General features: G+C 38.7%; 1 protein-coding gene and 1 long non-coding RNA gene across 3 annotated transcripts in view; one reads left to right on the top strand and one right to left on the bottom strand.

The window, feature by feature from the left end:
• The window catches only part of LOC116086831, a 46,738-nt gene extending 46,600 nt beyond the window's left edge, over positions 1-138 (bottom strand). The window contains exon 1 of the long non-coding RNA XR_004117155.1: positions 31-138. This is a non-coding gene — a long non-coding RNA (uncharacterized LOC116086831). The remainder of the gene's footprint in view (positions 1-30) is intronic.
• The window catches only part of Usp14 (ubiquitin specific peptidase 14), a 36,739-nt gene continuing 12,383 nt past the window's right edge, over positions 71-24,426 (top strand). Inside the window, exons 1-8 of one of the 2 annotated variants that reach the window (XM_031364950.1) lie at positions 71-242; positions 6,025-6,170; positions 7,409-7,441; positions 10,443-10,547; positions 11,874-11,977; positions 17,418-17,476; positions 19,404-19,534; positions 21,632-21,712. In XM_031364950.1, the coding sequence (XP_031220810.1) occupies positions 227-242; positions 6,025-6,170; positions 7,409-7,441; positions 10,443-10,547; positions 11,874-11,977; positions 17,418-17,476; positions 19,404-19,534; positions 21,632-21,712 (675 nt within the window). In that variant the 5' untranslated portion in view covers positions 71-226. The remainder of the gene's footprint in view (positions 243-6,024; positions 6,171-7,408; positions 7,442-10,442; positions 10,548-11,873; positions 11,978-17,417; positions 17,477-19,403; positions 19,535-21,631; positions 21,713-24,426) is intronic. The other variant, XM_031364951.1, reaches the window with a different exon arrangement.

The raw sequence follows: 24,426 nt of genomic DNA, 5'->3' as shown, positions 1-24,426 counted from the left end.
CTCTGCCCCGTGCTGCTCTTCCCCCATCACCTCTCGGAGGTGGCTTCCTGGGCGAACAGCGTGCTGCTGCGTCATCGCCAGTGGCCGGTTTGAATGAGGCTTGTCGCACTGTAGCTGCCGCCTCCACTGCGCTTCCTCCCCGGCCGTCTCCACGAGCTGCTTCGTATTCCTCGGCCGTCCTTGTCAGATCCAGCCTCCCGCGCCGTTTCTTCCTTCCTGCTTCGCCATGCCACTCTACTCTGGTGAGCTCCGTCCTCCCTCGCGCCGCGCCCTGGCCGCGGACGCTAGGCCTCCGCGTAGGCCCAGCCTGCAGAGGCGCGCGCAGGGCACCGCCGCCGTGGGCCACGGTGGGAAGTGCAGAGTGGCGGCCGCGCGAGTAGGAGCCCAGCGACGCGTAGGAGCTGGTCTGCTGTGTCTCCGAGTGGGTTGGGTGGGAGCAGGAGACGGGGAAAATCTCTAGAGCCGTGACTCTGCAGAATAGTTTCTGTTGCTGCCCTAGAGTGTGCTGGGAAAGATAAGGGTGTGTCTTGGGGCTCGGGAGACCAGGCTGCTGCAGTGTGATTGCTTTGAGTTCCTGGATGATAGCAGTGAGTGGAATGAGCATGGAGGGGAAGATGGAGATAGAAGGTCTCAGGAATTAGGTTTGCCTACGTTCTGCTTGGGATTGCTCTCAGTAGCTCGCTTTGTACCAATTTCAGTTCTGTTTCGAAGCCGATGCAAATCAGTCTTTAATGCTTAGATTTAATATCAGCATACATCGTTTTGGATTTCGAAGATGAAACATAGTGTTAGTTTCGAAGGACAGATGAATACAGATACTGGCAGATGCTATTTCTTTCGCTTTGGCATTTGGCAGGAGTCTTTTCTTGATGTCTTTCCAAGGTATTGACCGAGAATCACGTTGTCCTTACTTAATGGACTTCCCTGTACCTCCTCTTAGTCAAAATGGCTTCCGAAATGTGTGTGGCGACTTTGGTTGGCTGTGGATATGTGATTTATTGATTCTCTCTGACTCACCACTTTTAGCATACATAATTCCTTTATAAGATACTGCATTTAAAGAATGATATGAACCAAGAAAAAAAAATCGCTGTTTTTAGGGTGGACTCTATTATTCATTTATTTGGAGACAGGGTCTGCTGTATAGGCGTAACTGGCCTGGAATTTAAGAGATTGCCTGTCTTTGCCTTCTAATTGCTGGAATTAAAGATGTGTACCACGGTGCCTGGTCTTCTCTCCTTATTTCTAATACTGTTTTTATTTAGTCCTATGTTATCTTTAGCTTGTACTATTTATACATTACTTTTTCATTTAGGCCTTTGTACTTTTTTTTTTTAAGATATTGTCTTTATTTACATGTCGTATGATTTCTCCTTTCCCAGTTTCTCCTCCAAAAAGATAAGGAAGGAAAAAAAAAAAACAAAAAACAACAAGAACAAACCCCTGTTGCCTCCCTCCTCCCCCTGCTTGCTACCCCACCCTCTCCCACTTATTGGCCCTGGCATTCCTTTATACTGGGGCATGGAACCTTCACAGGGCCAAGGGCGTCTCCTCCCATTGATGAGCGACTTTGCAATCCTTTACTATACACATGCTGCCAGAGCCATCAGTCCTACCATGTGTACTCCTTGGTTGGTGGTTGAGTCCCTGGGAGCTCTGAGGGTACTAGTTAGTTCATATTGTTGTTTGTCCTAAGAGGCTGCAAACCCTTCAGCTCCTTTGGTTCTTTCTCTAACTCCTTCATTGGGGACTCTGTTAGAGTGTACTCTTATACATTACTTTAAAACTTGTAGGCCACATGTAGTGGCCCATGATCCCAGCACTTGGGAGGCAGAGTGAGGTGGATCTCTGATTTTGAGGCCAGCCTGGTCTCAAAAAACCACCCCCCCCCCCAAAAAAAAAACAAACCTAACAACAACAACAAAATAACAACGACAAAAACCCAACCAAACAAAAACCATCTTGCTACTCTTACAGTGTTGAGGAGGATCAACCTACCCAGGACCTTGTGCATGTTAAGTAGAAACTGTCCCTCTAAACTATATCCCCAGTGCCTTTTCCTTTGTTTCTTTATGATTGCAGTTTGTACCACATTTGAAACTGTTTTTCCCGCTACTGCTAGAGATGTCTAATAATCTAACAGACCAGCCAGCCTTTATTTAAATTTACAAGCGATTACACATTGCGTATACCATAACAGGCCATGTGTATGTTTTAGCATGTCACATGCTACCTTTTTTGTTTGTTTGTTTTTTGAAATAGGGTTTCTCTGTTGTAGCCTTGGTTGTCCTGGAACTCGTTCTATAGACAAGACTGGCCTCAGACTCAGAGATCCATCTGCCTCTGCCTTCGCAGTGCTGGGGTTAAAGGTGTGCACCACTGCCTGGCCATATCCTACCTTTCTGACTTGGCCCTTATTTACTAGCTTCCAGTTTACTTTTCTACTGTCTGATTTACTCTGGGAATTACTGCTATCTCAGAACTTACACTATGTTTTTCTTGTCTGTTTTAGGAATACGTCTATTCACCGATACCTTTGTTTTGAGATTCAACTCAAAGTTGGCAATGATAATTCAAAAGTTAATACTTCCTCTAAGAAGTCTTTCCTAGTTGGGTTATGGTGGCTCCTATCTCTAATCTCAACATTAGGAACACTGAAACAGAACGTTCATAAATTTTGGTACAGCATAGGCTACAGAGGGAAACCCTGTTCCAAAAATTAAGACCAAACAGAACAACAAATAGAAATGCTTCCTTACTCAAGATCTTTGCTTGGTTGATTGTGGTGGTGCATGCCATTAATCACAGCACTTGGGAGGGAGAGTCCTCCTGTGAGTTCAAGGCCACTAAGTAGGGCTACATAGTGAGACCATGTCTTACAAAAATAAAAAATTGTTGCTCTTCAAGCCTTTTTTAACTTTTAAACTCTTCAAGTTTTTATGATAAACATCATTGTAGCTACCATGTCCTCTCTCATTTATTAGGCTGTATTAGATTCTCTCTAAAGATGGATAACTTGGTTGTTATTAAATCAATGTTTATTTATTGTATATGAGTGGGTATTTACATGCAGAATGTGTCTGATGATCAGAGGGATTGGTTTCTTTTTTTATCATGTGGGTTATATGGACTCACTAAATCAGGCTTTAACACAGTCAGTGAACTGTTGGTAGCATTGAGATGGAGAGTCCAGGTTAAGAATTAAAATTTTGATTCTAGAAGTTAGAACTTTGTTTTGAAATTCCCATTTTTTAAAAAGCTACAATTTTCAATGTATGTGCTTGTTTTATTATTTATATATTTTAAATGTTTGCTATTTGGTGAACTTGAGCAAAGCTTTTTAATTGCAGTAAATTTTGTCTTTGTGACCAATTTCCTCCTTTTCCTATTGGGGTGGCTAGACTCTAAATCCTGAGTGCAAGGTAGTGTTCTGCCTCAGTTTCTTGAGTAGCTGAAATTACAGGCACATGTCACGTCTCAGATACTTTTAAGTGTTTAAGTTCTTTGTCACCTAAATTCATTCACATTTTTGTGCAACCATCATTATTTCCAGAGTCTTCATTCTCAAGCTGAAACTCTTGCTATTAAAAACATTTCTGTTACTTATTAGCTTCTGACAACCACCATTCTTTTAGTCTTTAAAGATCTTGACTTTGAGTGCCTCCATAAAATAGACACATATTTGTCCTTTTATGATTGATTTGTCTCACTTCATGTCATATCACCACACTTTAGCTGTGTTGTAGTGTATGTAAGACTTTTTCTACTTAAAATTGAATATGACTGGGCTTTTCCCAGCTGCCCCTTCCCTACCTTCTCTTTTTCCCTCCCCTTTCCATCTATATTCCCTTACCCTCTTGCCATAGGGATCAAACCTAGAGCCTCACACCTGCTAGGCAGCTGCTTTCCCACTGGTCTCGTCCTGCTCCTTTCTCAGCTTTTGTCTGGATAATGCTGTTCTGAAGGAGTATACAGGCAGCTTCTTTGAGTCCTTGCTTCTATACTTCTGGGAAGAAATTTAATATGGTAATTCTCTGCTTAAATTTGTTTTGAGTCAGTGTCTCATAGCAACCACTATTGGCTGGAGATTCTAATTTCTCTACATCCTCACCAATCCTTGTGGTTTCCTGTTGTAAGCAACATTTTGGGTGGGCCAGCAAAGTGAAAGTGCTTGTTGTGCCACCTGAGTTCATCTGCAGTACCTGTCCACATGGTGGAAGGAGAGAATCAACTCATAAAAATTCTCCTCTGACCTCAACGATTGCAGTGGTTTGTGTACCTCCCATACACATACATGTACACTCAGTAATAAGTAAAATGAAATAAAAAATTAAAAGACACTTTTATTAAAGCTATGCTTACATGCTTGTCTACTACTAAGGCTGAGGCAAAGGAAAACAAAATTGAGCCCAGTCTCAATATGCTGACTTTAAACCTCAAGAAACTCCCAAATAATTGGGGGGAAACATAGCTATTTTATGTAGCTAATGTATATTTTGGAGTTTTGTATACTTGAGTACCTCTTGCGTGGGGAACAACCTTTCATTTCTCTTATGTCTTTCTTACAGTTTAGAATTGTAATATTTTTTCAAAAAATGGGGTGATGCACATATATGTGTGCATTTGCAGGTGCACATTTGGAGTCAGGAGACAGCTTTTGGGGGTTGGTTCTGTCTTTCTATCATGAGATCTGGGAATTGAATTCTGGTCATCAGGCTTGTGAGCCAAGGGTCAAACTTATCCACTGAACTATCTCACAGGCCCAAGAATTGTTACAAGTTCCCTCCCTCCTTCCCTCCTCCCCTTCTTTCTTCCCTCTCACTCTCTCTTTTTCTTAAATTAAGAAATTAAGACAGAGTCTCATGTATATCTTGTTGGCCTGGAACTCTGGAAAGGCTGGCAATGAACTCACAGGGATTCATCTCCCTCTGCTTCTTGAGTGGCTAGGATTAAAGGTGTGTATCCACATATCCAACATGAATTATAAAATTCCTTACCCTATTCTCAGTGCTCTTTTATTCCCTCAAGATTTATTTTCTCATAAACTGTCTTTTGTTCTAACAGTATATATTGCTTTAAACCAATGGTTTTTAACCTGTGGGTCTTGACCCTTTAAATAGGGGCTGCCTAAGACCTTTCAAACACAGTAGCAAAATTACAGTTATGAAGTAGCAATGGGGATCACCACAGCATGAGGAACCATGTTTAAAAGTTCCTCGTGCTGGAATTAGGAAGCATTAGGAAGGTTGAGAGCCACTGCTTTAAGGCTATCCACATCCCGAAGACCAGGGACTTTATCCTGGGAAATGATTCCGTGTGTTTAGAGGTTCACCTAGTTTATAGAGTTGTTGGAGGATGGCGTACAATTCTTGAGTATCAACCAAGTTTGTGACATTAGTGGATCGGTCACTTCTCAAGTCAGTCTCCCTCCTTTTCCTTTTTTCCTTTTGCCCTCCCTCCCCTCCTCTATCCTGCCATACCGGGAATCAGATGCTGTACCACTGAGCTGGAGTTTCATTTTTTTTTTTTTCTTTTTTTTTTTTTTTTGCGAGACAGGGTTTCTCTGTGTAGCCCTGGTTGTCCTGGAACTCACTCTGTAGACCAGGCTGGCCTTGAACTCAGAAATCTGCCTGCCTCTGCCTCCCAAGTGCTGGGTTTAAAGGTGCACGCCACCACCGTCTGGCCTTGAGCTGTACTTTCAACACACGTGTACTTAGTTAGATAATGGAAACTGAGTTAGATCCAGTAAAGTTTTGTTTTGTATCCATTGCATGTATATTACTCATTGGCAATGAAACAACAAAGGATATTCTTTGACTTTGAGTAGGGTCAGAATTGAGACAGGGTCTCTCTGTGTTGTCTTGGCTGGCTTGGAACTCACAAAGGTAGCTTGCCTCTGCCTCCCAGGTGGTAGGACCTGGTATATTTTCACCTTTAAAAGGTTATGCCCTAATGATTTTCTAAATTTGAAGTCTATAAATTTGAAAAGTATGTAGTGAAAAATATTTATGTTTTTGTTTACAGTTACAGTAAAATGGGGAAAGGAGAAATTTGAAGGTGTAGAATTGAATACTGATGAGCCTCCAATGGTGTTCAAGGCCCAGCTTTTTGCATTGACTGGAGTCCAGCCAGCCAGACAAAAAGTTATGGTGAAAGGAGGAACCCTGAAGGTAAAACTGATGTGAAATGTCATAAATGCTGCTTGACAGAACGGATGGTTATTAGAGACATGGTTATTAGAGAACGGTGGTTATTAGAGACATGGTCTCATGATGTCCCCCTGACTGCTCTGAGTCTTCCTGGTGATCAGGCTGGCCTCCACCTTTCAGATCTGTCTGCTTCTCCTCCCATTTAAACTGTTCTAGTGATGTTGTGTATGTGAGGAGCAGCATGTCTGTTTCAAAATACAGCATTACAAAGTGTCATTTAAAATTTTATTCAGTAGACACCCCTAGTGGTCAGGACTATAGCATGTTATATAATTATCTATAATGTTTGAATTTTTTGGTATGAAGATGACAATTTTATTTTTGTTTGGGCTAGTATAAAGTGGATTGGTATATCTTTAGTAATTTTATGTACAGAGATAGAAAATTTTATCTGCTGTAAGTATACAGCCAGGGGTTGCAGAGATGGCTCAGTAGTTAGGAGCACTTGTTTCACTTACTGAGGACTCAGATTGGAGTCAGCAAAACCACTCCTGCACATACAATTTTAAAAAAGAAAAAAGAAAAGAGTAATTACTATCTAATTCCTATCTAGAGCTGGAAGGAAAAAGTTTATTTAAAAGAAGAGAAAATGCATTTTCTCCTTTGGAATGATCACACTAAGGTCAGAGTTCAAGCTTAGTAGCCCTTCATGGAGGGCCATAAACATGATGAAGTTTTTTTGCTTTTTTGTTTGTTTGTTTCTTATTGTTCATAATACTACATAAGGATTGCTGAAAAATATTTTCGTCAGGCTTGATGTGACATTCTGAAGAACGGTAGTTAACTTTAAGGATAAAGACCGCCTGCTCTAATGGTTGGGTAGAGATATATATGTTGACTAGAACTTGCTTACTTCCCAGATTCTATGATCCTTTGTCCTTCAGGGACTTGGATAACTAGTTTGTGCTAGGCTGTTTCCTAATGGGATACTTTGGATACTTTGGCAGAAAATACTAACCAAACAAAACTGATGTTAACATTTACTTCTATCTCAGACTTTTTTGATTTTTTATTAATTTTGAATTGTATATTATTTATATTTTAAAACTATGGGAACAGAGCATCAAAGAGATATAAGTTAAAAGGCATAAAAACATGAGATACACAAGTCAAGCAGGTCTGGATTGAATTTCTAGTTTTGGGCCAGGCATGTAAATTATGCAGAGGTGGTTAAACGTTTTTGTTTGTCTTTGAAATAGGATGATGACTGGGGAAACATCAAAATGAAAAATGTAAGTATTAAGAACACTCATTACAATGAAGTGAACCAGTTATCTCACCTAAATAAATCTTAAGGTCCCTTTTTAAATGTGTATTTCCAGTTGTTCAGCACCATTTATTTATAATTCTTTTTTTAACCTCAACTGATTATTTTAGTCTTTCTCGAAAATTAACTGCAGGTGTTGAAAATCAACTGCTCTTGTCTCATTGATCTAGCTGATTAAAGTTATATTAGTATGTGGTCTTGATAGCAAAGACAAATAAGTATGAAACCGTATACCGTGAGTTATCTACATTTTTTTCTCTTTTCAAAAATATTTTTATATTCAATTATAATTTTAGGAGTCAGTTTCCACAAGTTGATTTTGTTTGAAAATACATAGGTCTTTAGACCAATTTGGAGAGACTGAACCTACTTTGAATACTATATCTTCTAAATCTTATTTAGAAGATTTTGCTTCCTATTTTGTTTATGTCTTAAATTTGGCACAACAGAGTTGTGTTTCAGTATAGAGACCTTGCCTGGCTTTTGTTAGAATCTCAGAATTTAGTGTTCTGTTACAGTAGGAGCAGTATTTTTAAAAATTGTTTCTCATTGTTTATGGCTAGTATATAAAAAATATAATTGATTTTTTTTTTGTTTGTTTGTTTCTACCTTTACTTTTATTCTGTGATCTTAATTCATTTGATATCCCAGTATTGTTTTTGGAGATTGCGTGGTCTTTGCATACACAGGAATAGTATCTTCAGATAATGAGTGTGCTCTTCCCCTTTTAGTTACTGTGACTTTTATAATTGCTAAAACAAATAACTTCTGTTTTGTTTTTTTCCTTGAATTCTTGGTAGGATTTCTAGTATACTACTGAATAGAAAATAGAGAGAGTAGAGATTTTACCTCGGCTTTAAATGTTATCACTAACATTTAAAATTATGAACGACTGTTAAATGTTGTTAAGTCCTTTTTCTGTTTCTTGTTAAAATGATCATCTGATTTTTTTATTTTATTTTTTATATTTTGTTCAGTTTCATTGTTACCCATCCTCTGTCCTTGGTACCGGGATGGAACTTTGGGTCTAGTGCATGCTAGGCAAACTCTTTAATACTGAGAAGGTGCACGCCAAGTGTGCTCTCATTGATTCTCAACCCATCCCTACCACCTGATATGTTGCCTAGGCTGGTTCTGAACTCCTGGGCTCAGGCAGTCTTGCTTCAGCCTCAAAAGATGAAAAGTGTGTATCTGGTGGGTATGGTATCCCAGCACTCTGGAGGCAGAGATAGGTAGATCTCTGGGAGGTCCAGGTCAGCCAGGGGTACATAATAAGACTTCATGGCAAAGAAAAAAACATGCAATTAACCCTAAAGGAGATCTTGTATGTGGGCTTTATCCATTGATATTTATCATATTGAGATATTAAAACTGAGAAATTTAAAAATATTATTCATCCATGTAAAAATAATTACAAAATGAGTTGGCAATTGACTTTGTGGGTAAGGGTGCTTGCAGCTAAGCCTGGGGACCTGAGTTCAATCCCTGGAACCCATATGGTAGGAGAGACTTGATCTCTGCAGATTGTTCTCTGGCCATTACGTGTTCTGTACACACACACACACACACACACACACACACACACACACAATTAAAAATCATAAATAAATAAAAAATTGAGAAAAGTACCTAGCCCAATTTCTGACTCAACATTTTTAGGAGTGATTCCTTTGAGAACTAGCATCACTCAGTGGAATGTAACAGTTTATGACCTTCTCATTGTAATATAGAATATCAGGTGTATTCAGAGATGAGATTTATTTGTGATAGTATTTGTGAGTTTATGATTCTGAAAGAATCTCAGGGTCCAGTGGAGGTTCACAGAAAGTATCTAGAGAACTATGAACCTTCATACATACACATACACACAAAGAATATCTATGTTGAATTCAGTAACTTTCAAACCTTCATTTTATTTCTCCATGGACTTTTCCTAATACACTACCAAAACATGATTAAGGAAACTTTTTCCAAAGATGTCTAAGGATGCAAATATTTAAATATATCATTAATACTCGGTATGAAAACAGGAAACAGTTAAACTAGGCATGATGGCACATACCTATATGTTCTAATCCTAGAACTTGGGAGATAGAAGCAGGAGGATCTGCAAATCCATGGGCACAGGACATCTTTAAAAGTCATCCTACAGGACTGGGAAAATACTAACTCAGTAGGGAAAGTACTTGCCATCAAACTTCCTGATAGTTGCCCCAGTCTCTGTAGCCCCTGTAAGCCAATTGAGCCCTGCTTAGTTGATTCTGTGGGCTATATTCTTGTGGTGTCCGTGACTACTCCTGCTCCCATAATCCTTTCTCCACCTCTTTGTGGGGTTCTGAGTTCTGCCTAATGTTTGACTGTGGGTCTCTGGATCTGCTCAACTCTGCATCAGTTGCTGGAGGAAGTTCCTCTGATGACAGCTGGACTAGGCACCACTCTATGAGTATAGCAGAATATCACTAGGAATCAGTTCACTGACTTTTTTTTTCTTTTTCTTTTTTTGGCCAGTTGAATTTGGTTCTATGTTAGGTTTCTGGGCTATCCAGCTTCTGGTTCCTGGCCATCCAAGCATGTGAGAGACATGGGTTTCCTCTGATGGTGTGGGGCCTCAAGTTGGACCAGCCATTGGTTTCTTGTTGTTTGAGGCAGGGTCTCACTATAGTATCAGAGCTGTCCTGGAACTTGGCTATGGAGTCTGGACTGGACTCCATGTTGTGACCTCTCTGGTGCTGCGGTGAAGCTCTGTGCCATGGTGCCCAGCTCAGAGACACTACTCACTTTTCTAAAGAAGCACACTCCCTCCCTCCAGCTACTACCAGGGCTAGGTGCCAGTATGTGCTTTGTGTAGATTTTCCTTTCCCGCTAGTGGAGTCATGCTGTAGTATGAGTGTTTTTGAGATTTCCTTTATTGAGCATAACATTGTCAGCTTTTAAGTATTTTCATGAATTTATTTCTTTTGTAACAGGGAATGACTGTACTAATGATGGGGTCAGCAGATGCTCTTCCAGAAGAACCCTCTGCTAAAACTGTCTTCGTAGAAGACATGACAGAAGAACAGTTAGCAACTGCTGTAAGATGTACCAGACTTTATGTTGGGTCACTACTTTTTGAAGGACAGTTATCAAGATGCCTTCCAGAAAGTAGTATCTAAAGGTTCTAATTATTAACATTAATGTGCAATAAGTAGAACTTTAAATATTTTTGAAACTAGCTTAAATTTGTCCCATAGTCAGGTCATCATAAAACTCAGGAGGATATTGTATACTTTGATTAATTTAGAAGTGATTTTAACTTAGACTTAATTTACACTTAGCATTACCTGTGGAATTTCTAATTCAGGGCTTATGCTTTTATACTTCAAAGCTATGAGATACTAAAAAAATTATTTGCGCTGGAGAGATGGCTCAGTGGTTAAGAGCATTGACTGCTCTTCCAGAGGGCCTGAGTTTAATTCCCAGTAACCTTGTGGTAGCTCACAACCATCTGTAATGGGGTCTGATGCCCTCTTCTGGTGTGTCTGAAGACAGCTACAGTATCCTCACATACATAAAATAAATAAATCTTAAAAAAGACAAACAAGTCCCCCCCCCAAACAAATTAGATGAAGGTATTATAAAATGCACACATAAATATTTAGATGCAAATTGATACACAGTAAGTATATAGGGAATATTCAATTGAAATATTTACTACTTATAAGAAAGCAGGATCAAAGACAAGTTTAAATAATAGGATATTTAAATTCTTAAAACCATGTTAAATAGTTTATCTTCATTTTTTTTATTTTTCAATGGTACTGAGGATCAAAATAAGGGCATGCTAAAGAAGTGCTTTCCTACCAAGCTTGGCCTGGCCTCTATCCCAAAGTAAATGTAAAGGTAGTGCACAAAATGGCCAAGATATGTCAGATTGAAGTGAACAAATACTATTATCTACATTTTCTTTGGAAGTGAGGGGAGATCTTTTGAGACTGAGACTCACTGTGTTACCCAGACAGTCCTGAATCATGATACTCCTTTCTTCTGACCTTTGAGATTGCAGGCATGCACTACCAAGCCCAGCTCATTTGTTTGTTTGTTTTTGTGTACTTGTTTTTAAGTCTTTCTAACTGTTTTGTTACCTTTTTTTTTTTTGTTTGTTTGTTTGCTTGTTTTTTGCCAGGTGAATTGATAGGCTTATCCTCTTATTTTCTAGACAATAATTACAACAGAATTCTTGCCAGCATGATGCAAGTAAAACTTTTCTGTTGGAGGAAATGAGACACTGTTTTAGTGTGAAGTTACAGTATTACTTAATAGGGCTAAAAGATTCCTGACTCAGAGTGTGAACTTTAGTGATTAGAGTATGTCATGTTATTTTATAAATGTGTTTATCTTACCACATCCCCTTTCACCAGATGGAATTGCCATGTGGGTTGACAAACCTCGGAAACACTTGTTACATGAATGCTACAGTTCAGTGTATTCGCTCAGTGCCTGAACTCAAAGATGCTCTTAAAAGGTAAGACCGAAAAGACTTTGTTTAAAGCTACACACCTTTAATCCCAGGCAGAGGCAGCTGAATCTCTGTAAGTTCAAGGCCAGCAAACAACCCCCCCCCCCAAAAAAAAAAAGTGTCTGGGTAAAGGTGGTTCACTTTTGGATGAATGGCCCAGCTGTCTTTCATGGAAACTTCTTCAAGACACTCATTTACTATACCAGGCCACTCTGAATGTGCTCATAGTTTTTATTCACAGAATTGTACAGCTGTTACCACACTAAGTTTTGAAATCCTCTTCTCTTCTAAGAAAGGAAATGTGGCCAGGCATGGTAATGCATACTTTAGTGTCTCTGGTCTACATGTGAGGTCAAAAGAAAGAAAGGGAGGGTGTGTGCTCACTGTAACCCACCCGCCTTTATCAGTTCATTTATTTTCTGTTTTAAAATTTGCCTATTTGTGGACATTTCATAAGTATATATAACCGTATAATATGTGGTCTTCCAGTTGGCTGTATTCTTTTTCCATAGTAGTTTCAAAGGTTTATTCATGAAGAACATGTATTATTTGTTACTGTTTCTTGGTATACACAGGTACAGTTTTACTTAATCATTCTGTTAATAGGCATTTGGATTGTGTCCACTCTTTGTCATCAATAATGCTGGTCTGGACATTGTGTTAAGTTCCTAATGCTGTGATAAAATACCATAACTAAGTTAGCAGCTTAAAGAAGAAAGGGTTTATGTAGGAGACACATCTTAAAGAAAGCATTGGAGGAACTGAAAGACCCTGTAGGAAGACCTCACTCAAGTCTCGGGAGGACGTGCACCCAAGGAATCACGAGAGACCGTCTTGATGTAAATCACATGAGGCAGTTTAATTTCTTGGAGCTCCAGCCGACACCACACCTATCTCACGCAGGAGATAGTGGAATCGACCATGAGGCTCAGGGGTTAGGGGTTTATATAGGGAAAAGGTCTGGGGGAACAAAGGAATCAGTGTGGCTATACATGATTGGCTAGTTCAAATATCAACTAGTATGTGCAGAACAGAGTGGAAAATTCCTAAGGTTGGTCTTAATCTGAGTCAACAGAGCATCTGACCTTAAACCATATCTAAGAGGACCACATGGCCCACTACTCAGTGTCTGCCCAGACATGTCCTTGCATGCTTTCTCTTCTATATCTTTTTGGCCGGTTAGTTCCCAGAGTGTCTTAACAGCTTGCTTATTTTTGCCCTGGCTTATTTGGACATATTCGACCTTGGTCCACTTTGTTTTTCTGTAATTTTCTCATTAGCCGGCACAAGTCTAAAATTTAACTCTTTCAGAACCAGATTTGTTGAACACTAGGGCCTATTTTCTTCAGGTCTATATAGTGAGTTCCAGGAATACCCTGGCTCAAACAAAAAGCATAGTCTGTGATGTTATATTACAGAGTTAATTTCTAACATGACACTAAAAGTATGAGAGAAAATAAGAAATTAAACTACATTAAAATGTTTTTTAAATTTACTCCATGTGCACTCATGTGCTGCAGTGCACACTTGAGGATTAAAGGACTTTTCAGGAGTTCATTCTCCTACTTTGTGGAGAAAGGTCTTATTGCATACTCCAGCTAGCTAGTTTTTAAGCTCCCAAGTTAGTGATTTGCCTGTCTTTGTGCCTCCCATTTAGTCACAGGAAGTGCTAGATTACAGATGCATTCCACTATATCTTGCAATTTACATAGGTTCCGGGAACCATACTCAGGTCAACCATACACATCCACTGGGCCATCTCCCCAGCTCCAAAATTAAAATATTTTTTTTTTTGTTTTTTTTCGAGACAGGGTCTCTCTGTGTAGCCCTAGCTGTCCTGGAACTCACTCTGTAGACCAGGCTGGCCTCAAACTCAGAAATCCGCCTGCCTCTGCCTCCCAAGTGCTGGGACTAAAGGCGTGCGCCACTACCGCCCTGCAAAATAATTTTTAATGTGCTGTAAACATACTATTCACAAAATTAAACAACTCAGAATACAGAAGAAAGTACTTGTAAATTAGCTGATAAGTCGATTTAGAATATATTTTTAAAAAAATTTAAAAGGGCAAATAATTAAAAAACAGACCGAGGATTTAAAAAGACATTTTCTAAACATATAAAATGTCCAACAGGCAACTGAAAAGATGCTCATCATTATTAGACATTAGAAACATAAACGAGCCGGCGGTGGTGGCACACGCCTTTAATCCCAGCACTTGATTTCTGAGTTTGAGGCCAGCCTGGTCTACAGAGTGAGTTCCAGGACAGCCAGAGCTATACAGAGAAACCCCGTCTTGAAAAACCAAAAAAAAAAAAAAAAAAAAAAAAAAAAAAAAAAAAAAAAAAAAAAAAAAGAAACATAAATGAGAATATCAATCAGATATATCTGATAACAAGTATTGAACAAAGATGGAGAAATTAGAACCCTCTTCCACTACCAGTAAAATGTAAAACTCTGTAGCCTCTTTGGAAGAAATTTTATGAGTTTCTCAAAATCTTAAACAGGTATCGAATGACCTGGCTGGCGTTGAATTTATAGAAATCCATCTGCCTCTACTTTCTACTGGGATTAAAGATGTGATCTACCATACTTGGCCACATTTCCTTTTTTAGGGAAGAGGGATTTTTCTTGAGGCATGTGACCGATTAGTTGATTTCTGTATATAGTAGGAAGTCTGTGTCCTATTCCATCTTTTTGCATATAGATAGTGTAGTTCTTCCCGCAGTGTTTGCCAGTGTTTGCAGTTCTTTGTAGTTCTTCATTCAGTTGTCTTAGTAGCTTTGTTAACAGTAATTTATATCTGGACTTTTAATTTTGCTCCCTTAACCTGTACATTTAATTATGCTAGTTGAATGGTAGTTTTAAAGAATGGAAACTTTGTTTTCATGTACCATCATACAAGTGAATAAAAGTCATATGCTTTGAGAACCTATGAATTAGTCTATAAATCTCTTCTCGATGAGTGTAAGTTAAAAAACAGGGTTTAGATAGATGGCTCAATAATTAAGAGCATATAACTGCTCTTATAGAAGATCTGTATTTATTTGTAAGCACCTACATAGCTGTCTCTCTGTAACTAGTTCCAGAGGATCTGACACCCTCTTCTGCTTTCTGTAGGCACCAGACACATATGCATGTGGTGTACATACATACATGAGACAAAATACTTAGTGCAAATCAAATAAAATTAATGAATCCTTAAAAAATGCCATAGGGACCAGTGATATGTCCTAGGTGGTAAAGGTGCTCACTGCATGCCCTAACTTCAGTACCAGGTTCCCATGGTGGAACAGGATTCTCAGGAGAGAACTGATTCCTGATGGTTGTCCTCAGTTGTGGCATGTGGGCACTGCACATGCACACACTATAATAGTAATAATAATAATAATAATAATAATAATAATAATAATAATAATAATAATAATAATACATGCACATACTATAATAATACTAACAACAACAATAATAGAATTATAGTTTATATAATGGCAATTGGATGCCTTTATGGAATGATTTTAAGGAGAATAGGTACACTCAAATTATTCAGTTCTTGATACCTACAGTTATTTTATTCTTTAGTACTTATTTTCTTTAAAAGGATTTATTTATGTATGAATGCTCTATCTGCGTGTACACCTGCATACCAGAAGAGGGCATCAGATTCCATTACAGATGGTTGTGAGCCACCATGTGGTCGCTGGGCATTGATTAGGCCTTCTGGAAGAGCAGATAGTGAATGCTCTTAACTGTTCAGCCAGCTCTCCGGCCCTCTTTAATACTTTTTTAAATTGTTATTCTTGCTTAATAACATGGCCTGATAAAATCATTGTAAGCCTTCTGTAATTCTTTAAAACACGGGTTTATTTTACCCATTTTTCTTGGTACAAGTATTCTAGGTCAAAATTATGTTTCTTCAGTGGTTAATAGTTATTTCTCTAAGGTTTCTTATGATTTTCTTGTCTGAGAGTAGTTGGTATTCTTTTCTGTTAGTAGTTTTTAGATTTTCCTTTATTTTTCTAAAACAATTTTCTTAGAATCTAAGTTTATTTTTTTGAATCTGTGGTGATCATTAGGCACTTTTAGTTTGGCTAAATTAGAACTTTTCATGTGTGTGTGTATGTATATATATATATATATATATATATCTGTCTGTCACTGACTGGTTCAGTATTTATTCATTATGACCTTTCCAACTATTTTGGAAAAATATTTTCTATTTTCTGCTCTGTTTTGTACATTGGTCCTACATTGATTTCTTTAAGAATTTGCAATATTCTTAAAGATGTTTCCTGTCCCCTACCTCCATTTGGTCCAATTAGTTTAAAAAAGAAAGGTTTCATCACTATAGTTTTGACAGTTAGAAACGGTGGTAGAAAAGCAAAGCCCTTGTAGTTGGACGCAGTTTAACATCTTTATGTGGCCTTTTTCATCCTATTTATGTAAGCAAATTGCTTTTATATTTTTAAATTGAGGCATACTTTATGTCTACAGGTTTACATGCCAATCATGTTTGATTTGATTGTTTTTTTTTCCTTGTTGGATTTGATTGGTTTTGAGAGATGTGAATGCTCTATAATCTATTTTCCTGTCAGACGGAACATTCCATACTTCAGAAGTTCATGCTTTTTCTACAGTTAATAATCCTCATTCCCTCCAGATACCTCCAGCGACTTAAGCTTTCATGTTACTTTGCCGTTCTGGAATGCAAATGGATCTGTAGGCTTTTCTTTTTGGTTTAGCCTTTTATTCAACTTAAAGTTGAGATTCGTGAAGACTGTTCTAGTTTGTCTCTTATATTAGCTACTTTAGTAATGTGTTAGGAAAATCATGTTTTACCATAGTGACTTTGTCATGAATGGAGATTGAAATTCTTTATAGTGGGGTCATGGGGTGAGAAATGACCATGGTTGGGTTTTTTCTTTCCTTTGGATGCTTCATGTCCTGTGCTGTTGTAAATGAACTGAGCATCGTAAAGTTGGAAGTGAAAGTAGAAACAATACAGGACCTTGAGCTGACAGTGACTTATTTATGTTAGACAAGTTAATGCTGAAAGTAGGTATATATATGGCTTTTGCTTTAAGCACTATTATATAGGAAGTTAGTGCAGAACCTAAGTGTGTGGCTTTTAAATTTATAATTTATTTTCATTTTTAATGTACATTGGTGTTTTCCCTGCAGGAACAGGAGTTGCAGACAGTTGTGAGCTGCTGTTGTGGTGCTGGGAATTGAACCTGGGTACTCTGGAAGAGCAGCCAGTGCTCTTAAAGCTATCTCTCCAGCTCTTGGCTTTTAAATTTAAATAGCCATTTAAGGTCCATTGTAAGACCACAAGGGAAAAAAAATACTTGGAGAAATTTCAAGGGTATCCTAATAAGTTCTTCTAACTAATTTCTTCTCATTTTAATTTCAGGATGAATTCAATCATGTTATATTTAATTTTCCTAGGTATGCAGGTGCCTTGAGAGCTTCAGGAGAAATGGCTTCAGCACAGTATATTACTGCAGGTAAGTATGTGTACTGAGGGGCTGTACTATTTAGTAAAAGTTATTTTATGTGTGTGCATGTGGAGGTCAGAGGGACATTTGCCTCCTTGGGTTGTGTGGGTCCTGGGGGAATCGAACTGCCATTTTTCTAGACTTGGCAGCAGGTACCTTTACCTCTTAAACCATCTTTTCAGGTAAAGCCATAGTACCTTTTTTATTTAAAAAGAAGAAGAAGATAAACAACAACAAGGTGGTGGTGGTGCTACAAGTCTTTAATCCCAGCATGTAGGAATCAGAAGCAGGTAGTGAGTTTAAGGATAGCCAGGGCTACATAAAGAGACCCTGTCTCAAAACAAATGGACAAATAGCAAGCAATTTCTTTTTTAATATATGTCACTTTATTCATATTGAAGTATCTTTGCCTTTTCACTGAGTAGCTTGGACTATATCCAGATCATAAACCAGTGATACATTTTTTTCTTGAAAAATAAACTAATGAAGTGGAGCCAGGCATGACAGTCCATGCCTATAATCCCAATACTTAGGAGATTGAGGCAGAAAGATGACAAGGCCAAGGATAACGTGGAGTATCAACAGACACATCTTGCCCTTAAAAGAAGTAAAATAGCCAAGTAGTGGTGGTATACATGTTTAGTTCCAGGCCTTGGGAGGAACAGGCAGAGAGATTTCTGCGAGTTTGAGGCCAGCCTGGTCTACACAGAGAGTTCCAGGACAGCCAGGGCTACGTAGAGAAACCTTGTCTTGAAAAAAAGAAAAAGGAAAATAATCCTTTGGGTTTTTTCTTTGTTTAGTGTCCGTTAATGTGTGTGTTCTTGCAGGTATATTGTTGTGTGTTGTGTATTTGTGCATGTTGAGCCAGGACTCAACCTCAGGTGTTACTTGTCAGGAGCCATCTCTATTTTTGTTTGAGACAAGGCCTTTCATAGCCTGGAGCTTGGGCAAATGTGTGGTCATGAAACCCAGGGGTGCGCCTATTGCCACCTCCCCAGTCTTGGAATAACAAGTGTGTACCATTGTCTCTAGCTTTTTTGTGTGGCTCTGGGAGTTGAATTCAGAATCCCATGCTTTCATGGTGACCACTTATTGCCTGGGTCATCTCCCCAGCCCAGACAGTTTTTTGTGTTGTGATTGTGTTTGCAGGTTCTAGTAAATCTCTGGGAAGGACAGTTAGGGGGCAGAAACAGGACTTAGTAGACTTAGTATTGACGTGATTGTTATAGATCAAAATTTAGATGGTGTTAATAAGGAAGTAATATATATGAAAATAAATCTAAATTACTATTTTTGTGGTGCTAAGAATTGAACTTAGGGGCTCATGCAAGCTGAGGGTGCTCCCTACTACTCAGCCATTTGGTATTTAAATGTTAGAAATCATGTCCTTCTTTACTATGTGAGAAAAATATGACATTGTAATAATTTATTCGATTTTAACATGCATTGGTGTGAGGGCTTTAGATCATCTGGAACTACAGTTACAGGACAGTGGTGAGCTGCCATGTAGGTGCTGAGGATTGAACTTGGGTCCTCTGGACGAGCAGTGAGTGCTCTTAACCATTGAACCATCTCTCTGGCCCACTGATACTGTAATAAACTAATAGCCTCCACTTTTTTTTATTATTGAGACAGGATGTTACCATGTAGTCCAACTTGGTCTTGAACTCAAAATCTTATTGCCACAGCCTTTTAAGAAATTGGATTATGGATGCATACTACCATGCTTGACTAAAAATGAGTCATCTCACAAGTAATTGGATTAGATAAGGCTTTATAACTGCACTTTTTTTCCTCAGAAGTTTTATTGAAATATAAGTGTGTCCATCAGTGTTCATAGTGTTGTGTAGTTTTAGAACATCTTCTTTACTACAAAAACAACCATGTATTCAGTGCATTACTGTTTTTCTTAACCAGTGTTTGTTTTCTTTTTAAGCTCTTAGAGATTTGTTTGATTCCATGGATAAAACTTCTTCTAGTATCCCACCTATTATTCTGCTGCAGTTTCTGCACATGGCTTTCCCACAGTTTGCAGAGAAAGGTGAACAAGGGCAGTATCTTCAGCAGGTAAGGGACAAAGGTGTCTCTCATCTTGTAAAAATTTACATTATCTTTGTGTGTCTGTGTAAATGTGGGTGCACACTTGTCACCTCTGGTGTTGGTCCTTGCTTTCCAACTTAAAACAGCCACTTTCGTTTTTCCCCTGTGTACTTAGGCTAGCTGGCACACAGCCTTTGAGGATTCTCTCTACTGTAGGACTGGGATTAGAAATGCTCAAGCTATAGGTCTGACTTTGACATGGGTTCTGGGCATTCAAGCTCAGGGCCTTAGGCTTAGACAGCAAGGATTTTCCCCACTTAGTTGTCCCTCTAATCCAAGGTTTCCTGCACTCGGTATAGTAATTGGAGTCTATTTGGAGACACGGGTATCCGTCTGCTCTTGTCCATAGCAGTACCTCTTGTCTAGAGTGTGTCTATAATCTTAGATGGTCATCTTGATATTGTTTTTAATGACTGTAAATTTGTCACACAGGCCCAAGTGTCTTTTTAAACATTCAAATAAAAGGAGGGGTACAGCTAACTGATCAGGTACCTCTTTAGCATAGATGTAGCTCTCTATCTGATTTCTACTCCCCATAGGTAAATTAGAAATCAGTGGGAATTGAGGTTGGAGAGATACATGACTCTCTTCCCGAATCCCTTTTTTTAGTTTTTTTATTTTTTTTTTAAATTCGTGAGCGTTTGTTGCTCTTCCATAAGACCCAAGTTCTGTTCCTAGCACTGATCCTGGATAGCTCTCAGCTACTTGTAACAGCAGCTCCAGGAAAGCATGCAGTGCTCTCCTCGGGCCCTCACATGTGTCATACATACACTTACACACATACACATGAAGCAGAAAGTAAGGATTAGAAATTGGTTCTTGTTTTCTACCAATAAGGTAATCATTATGATTGATTTTCTGCCTCAGTTTAAATCCCTTTGATGCCTCTGATTTTAATTATGTATTTTCTGCCTTGCTCATCTTTCTTCAGCTCCTCCTTCTTGCTTACATTACGAAAACTCTCTCTTTGTAGTGTTTTGGTCTTGTCCTTGATTGTCATTTATGGAATGGTGGCTCTCTTAGGCCTCACGACTCTGTGACTCCCTTCCCCAAATCTTCAGCTTTCACCATTTTCTCTGGCTCCAGCCCCTACATGTGAATTTGTATTCCTATGTATGTGTATTTACTACCAGGACCTTTTGTATTCACTAATATTTTGAAATATCTGCAATAGTGTAGTGCAATTAGGAGCACAAAATCTGTAGATGAATCTCCTGAAATTTTTTACTTTTTGAAAAACCTTATACCAGTTTGGTTAAAGTAGTTATTTTTTGTATATGACCGAATAACAATTAAGGGATTGAAGATAGGGCCCAGTGCTTAAGAGTGCTTGCTGCTCTTCAGAGGACCCAGGTTTGCTTCTCAGTACTCAGATCAGGTGGCTCTCATCTCAACTCCAGTCCCAGGGATCCAAGGCCTTTTGGCATCCATATACTCATGAACACGCACAAAGATAAATGTTTAAAAATGTTAGAAAAATTGGAATTACATTTCTATTCATTGTGAGAAATATGTATATGTGTGTGGGCTTGGGATATGTGTGGCACTGCATATTTGGAGGTTAAAGGACAGCGTTCTGGGGTCAGGGATCAGTTTTCCCTCTCTACCATGTGGATTTCAAGGATCAAACTCAGCTTATCAAGTTTGGCAGCAGGTGCTTTACTTTACCTGTTGAGACAAAGTCTTGCTATGTAACCCAGGCTGGCCACCAACTAAGTATGTATCTTAGTTTGGTCTCAAACTGACGGCCATCTTCCTGCCTTATGCCTTCTGAGTTCTCAGAGTAAGATGTGCACTGCTGTGTCCAGGTAACAGTGGTGTTTGCTGTGAGACAGGGTTTTGCTGTGTAACCTCAGCTGGCTTGGGATTATATGTAGATCAGATAGCCTTGCATTTGTGTGGCAGTTCTTCTACCTCTGCTTCTCAAGGGCAGGATTATAGGTGTGCATCATCATACCCAGACCCGCTTGAATAATTTTAAAGAAGAAATTATCTTCCTTCCCTAAGCAAACACTAGTTTGAAAGAGTTTTATAGAGTAAACCCTATCTCATTTCACATCACAGGATGCTAACGAATGCTGGATACAAATGATGAGAGTCCTGCAACAGAAACTAGAAGCCATAGAGGATGATTCTGGTAGAGAGGTAAGTGAAGTGTATTTGTGATTAGAGATTTTTATTATGCCACTTTGTGTAGTACAACCAATTTAAGCTTATCCCTGACTAGTTTACAAATAAACAACAGTCAGACTGGTTATTTTATTTGGTTTTGACTATTACTGGGGTCACCCTTAACCTACTTTTCTAACTGCTGGCCTGGCTGCCTTCCCAGCAGTGTACCCTAAATATTTGCTGTTTCTTCCGTCTCTGTGCTCATGGTCCATGTCCCTCATGGTAGCTTCCTCCTCTTGCTTCTCTTCCTCCTCCTCCACCTGGTCTCTCCTCACTCCCTTCTCTTTCCCACCTCCAGCCAGGTAACTTAAAACCCACCTACCTCTAATCCCTCCAGTCATTGGCTGTTGCCAATTTTATGTAACCAGTTGTTTTAGATCAAGGAACAAGGTTTGCACAACAAAAGCTTGTAAACTTGAGAATTCCCTTATAGGTCTAGACTAGAATTCAGCATTAAAATACATAGAAAAAGACCAAACATCAACAATCCCCCCTCCTTTTTTCTTTTGCCTAAATAAAAAGGCTCTTTCTCTTATAATAATAATAAAAAACAACATAGCCTAGGAGCAACTATGAAATTATTATGAAAATTATTATGTAAGAGATATATTTAAAAAGTCCAGTCTGTTCATATTTGGCAACTCAGGAGAAAGTATTATATTACTTATCAAGGTGAATTTAAGGTTCTGTATCTAAATCAGCTTGTATTACCATCTTAAAAATAACTTCTTAGACATAGAATATCTTAAATCCTAAACAACTTGAGCTTATAGTCAGACTATGGCTATCAGAGGCCTGGGAAGGAAATAAACATTACCTGAGTATGCAGGAAGCATATGGATGCAGCTTCTAAAAATCATAGAAATGACAGAGACAGCTGACCACCAGGACAGTTCCCAATGTTCTCTACAACATTGGAGCATGTATCTTCAACCTTCTGGCCCAGAATATCTGACAGACCTTTTGTGAAACAGGAATTTTGAAGGACTTGCTTCCTCTGTCTTGGTGGAGCTTGGCAGTTGACTTCACTGTATCTGTTTTTCCTTTCTGGAAAGCATTCTGTCTGTAGATAAAGTTGGAGCATTTCTTGCCACAGTTGAAGCAACTCCATATGGAAGCCTTTCTATGCTCATCATCTTCTTCCAACTGCCAGGAACTGACATGTCTCAATTCAAGAGCTTTAAATGAATAAAACCATCTTTAAATGCCATATTTTGTGAGTCTCTGAGATTTTTGAAGACCGTCTTATCTATTCATAGCATATCTGAACAGGCAGGTATTGCCTGTCTCCAGCTACCTCTTATCTATACAACCCAGGGTATATAGTTTTGTGATAATCAGGACTAGTATCTGACAAGGCCATGAGTTTAATTGAGTGACTGTTACTTGCATCACTTAATTATCCTAAACAGTTTATAATGGCAGCTATTAAAAGGAATGGTACTAAACCTTGTAATTTTTTTTTAAGATTTTTTTTTTTTTTAAATTTTATGTGTATGAGTACAGTGTAGCTGTTCAGATGGCCGTGAACCATCATGTGGCTACTGGGAATTGAACTCAGGACCTCTGCTCGCTCCAGCCCCACTCGCTCCGGCCCCGCACCAGAAGAGGGCGTCAGATCTCATTACGGATGGTTGTGAGCCACCATGTGGTTGCTGGGAACTGAATTCAGGACCTTTGGAAGAGCAGTCAGTGCTCTTACCTGCTGAGCCATCTCGCCAGCCCTAAACGTATTTTTTGTTTGTTTGTTTGTTTTTTGTTTTTTTGTTTTAAACGTTGTATTTTTAAATGAGGTGCATAGGCACAATGACTAAGAGTTGAAACATACATATATTTATATTGTAACAAAGTTAATCTTAAATTTTTGTCAATATACAAAAAATTTATACCAATGGAAAAACCTGTGTCAGTAAACAAAATTCTGTACCAGTTTAATTCTACATCAAAATATAAAGATTTCTACCAAAGATGAATTCCTTTTTTAGAGGCCCAAGAAATTTAGAAAAATGGTTAGTCTTCAGAAAGCTAGTGTAGCTTTTGTTGTCCAGTCTTTATATGTTGAGAAAGTGCAGGCTTAAATGAAGTCCCAGGTGGAACAGTCTGGAAGGCTGGATCAAGGCTCTTTTGAAAATGTCTAGTCTTGGGCTGGAGAGATGGCTCAGCGGTTAAGAGCACTTCCAGAGGTCCTGAGTTCAATTCCCAGCAACCACATAGTGGCTCACAACCATCTGTAATGGGATCTGATGCCCTCTTCTGGTGAAGTGATAGTGTACTCATATACATAAAACAAGTAAATAAATCTTTTTAAAAAAAAAAAAAGAAAGAAAATGTCTAGTCTTTAGAGGAAAGAACTTCCATTCAGTTGTTTGGATGGAGTAGGGAGCTGAAACAGTAGGTCTTGGCAGGCGTCCCTGAGGGCGAGTCCTGGCAGGGCTGCCTTCTGTTTCATTTTGCAATAGCAAACCTTATAAGCAATGCAGAGTTCCATAAAGACGTTTGTATGGAATATGCAGGGTATACAGATCAATTAAAGATGACTTCCTGCTCGGTCTTGGTTTGAGCAGGTGAAAGACCACTTTTCTTTAGAAGTTATTTTGAATGATTATAATACCAATTTTTATCTATACCATTTAAAAGAATGGTATGAAAAGTCTTGTGGATTTTGTAGTCACCTAGAGCTATTGGTT

This window comes from Mastomys coucha, unplaced genomic scaffold (assembly GCF_008632895.1).
Source record: "Mastomys coucha isolate ucsf_1 unplaced genomic scaffold, UCSF_Mcou_1 pScaffold13, whole genome shotgun sequence".
Taxonomy (NCBI): Eukaryota; Metazoa; Chordata; class Mammalia; order Rodentia; family Muridae; genus Mastomys; species Mastomys coucha.
This window is presented reverse-complemented; position numbering and strand designations above follow the sequence as displayed.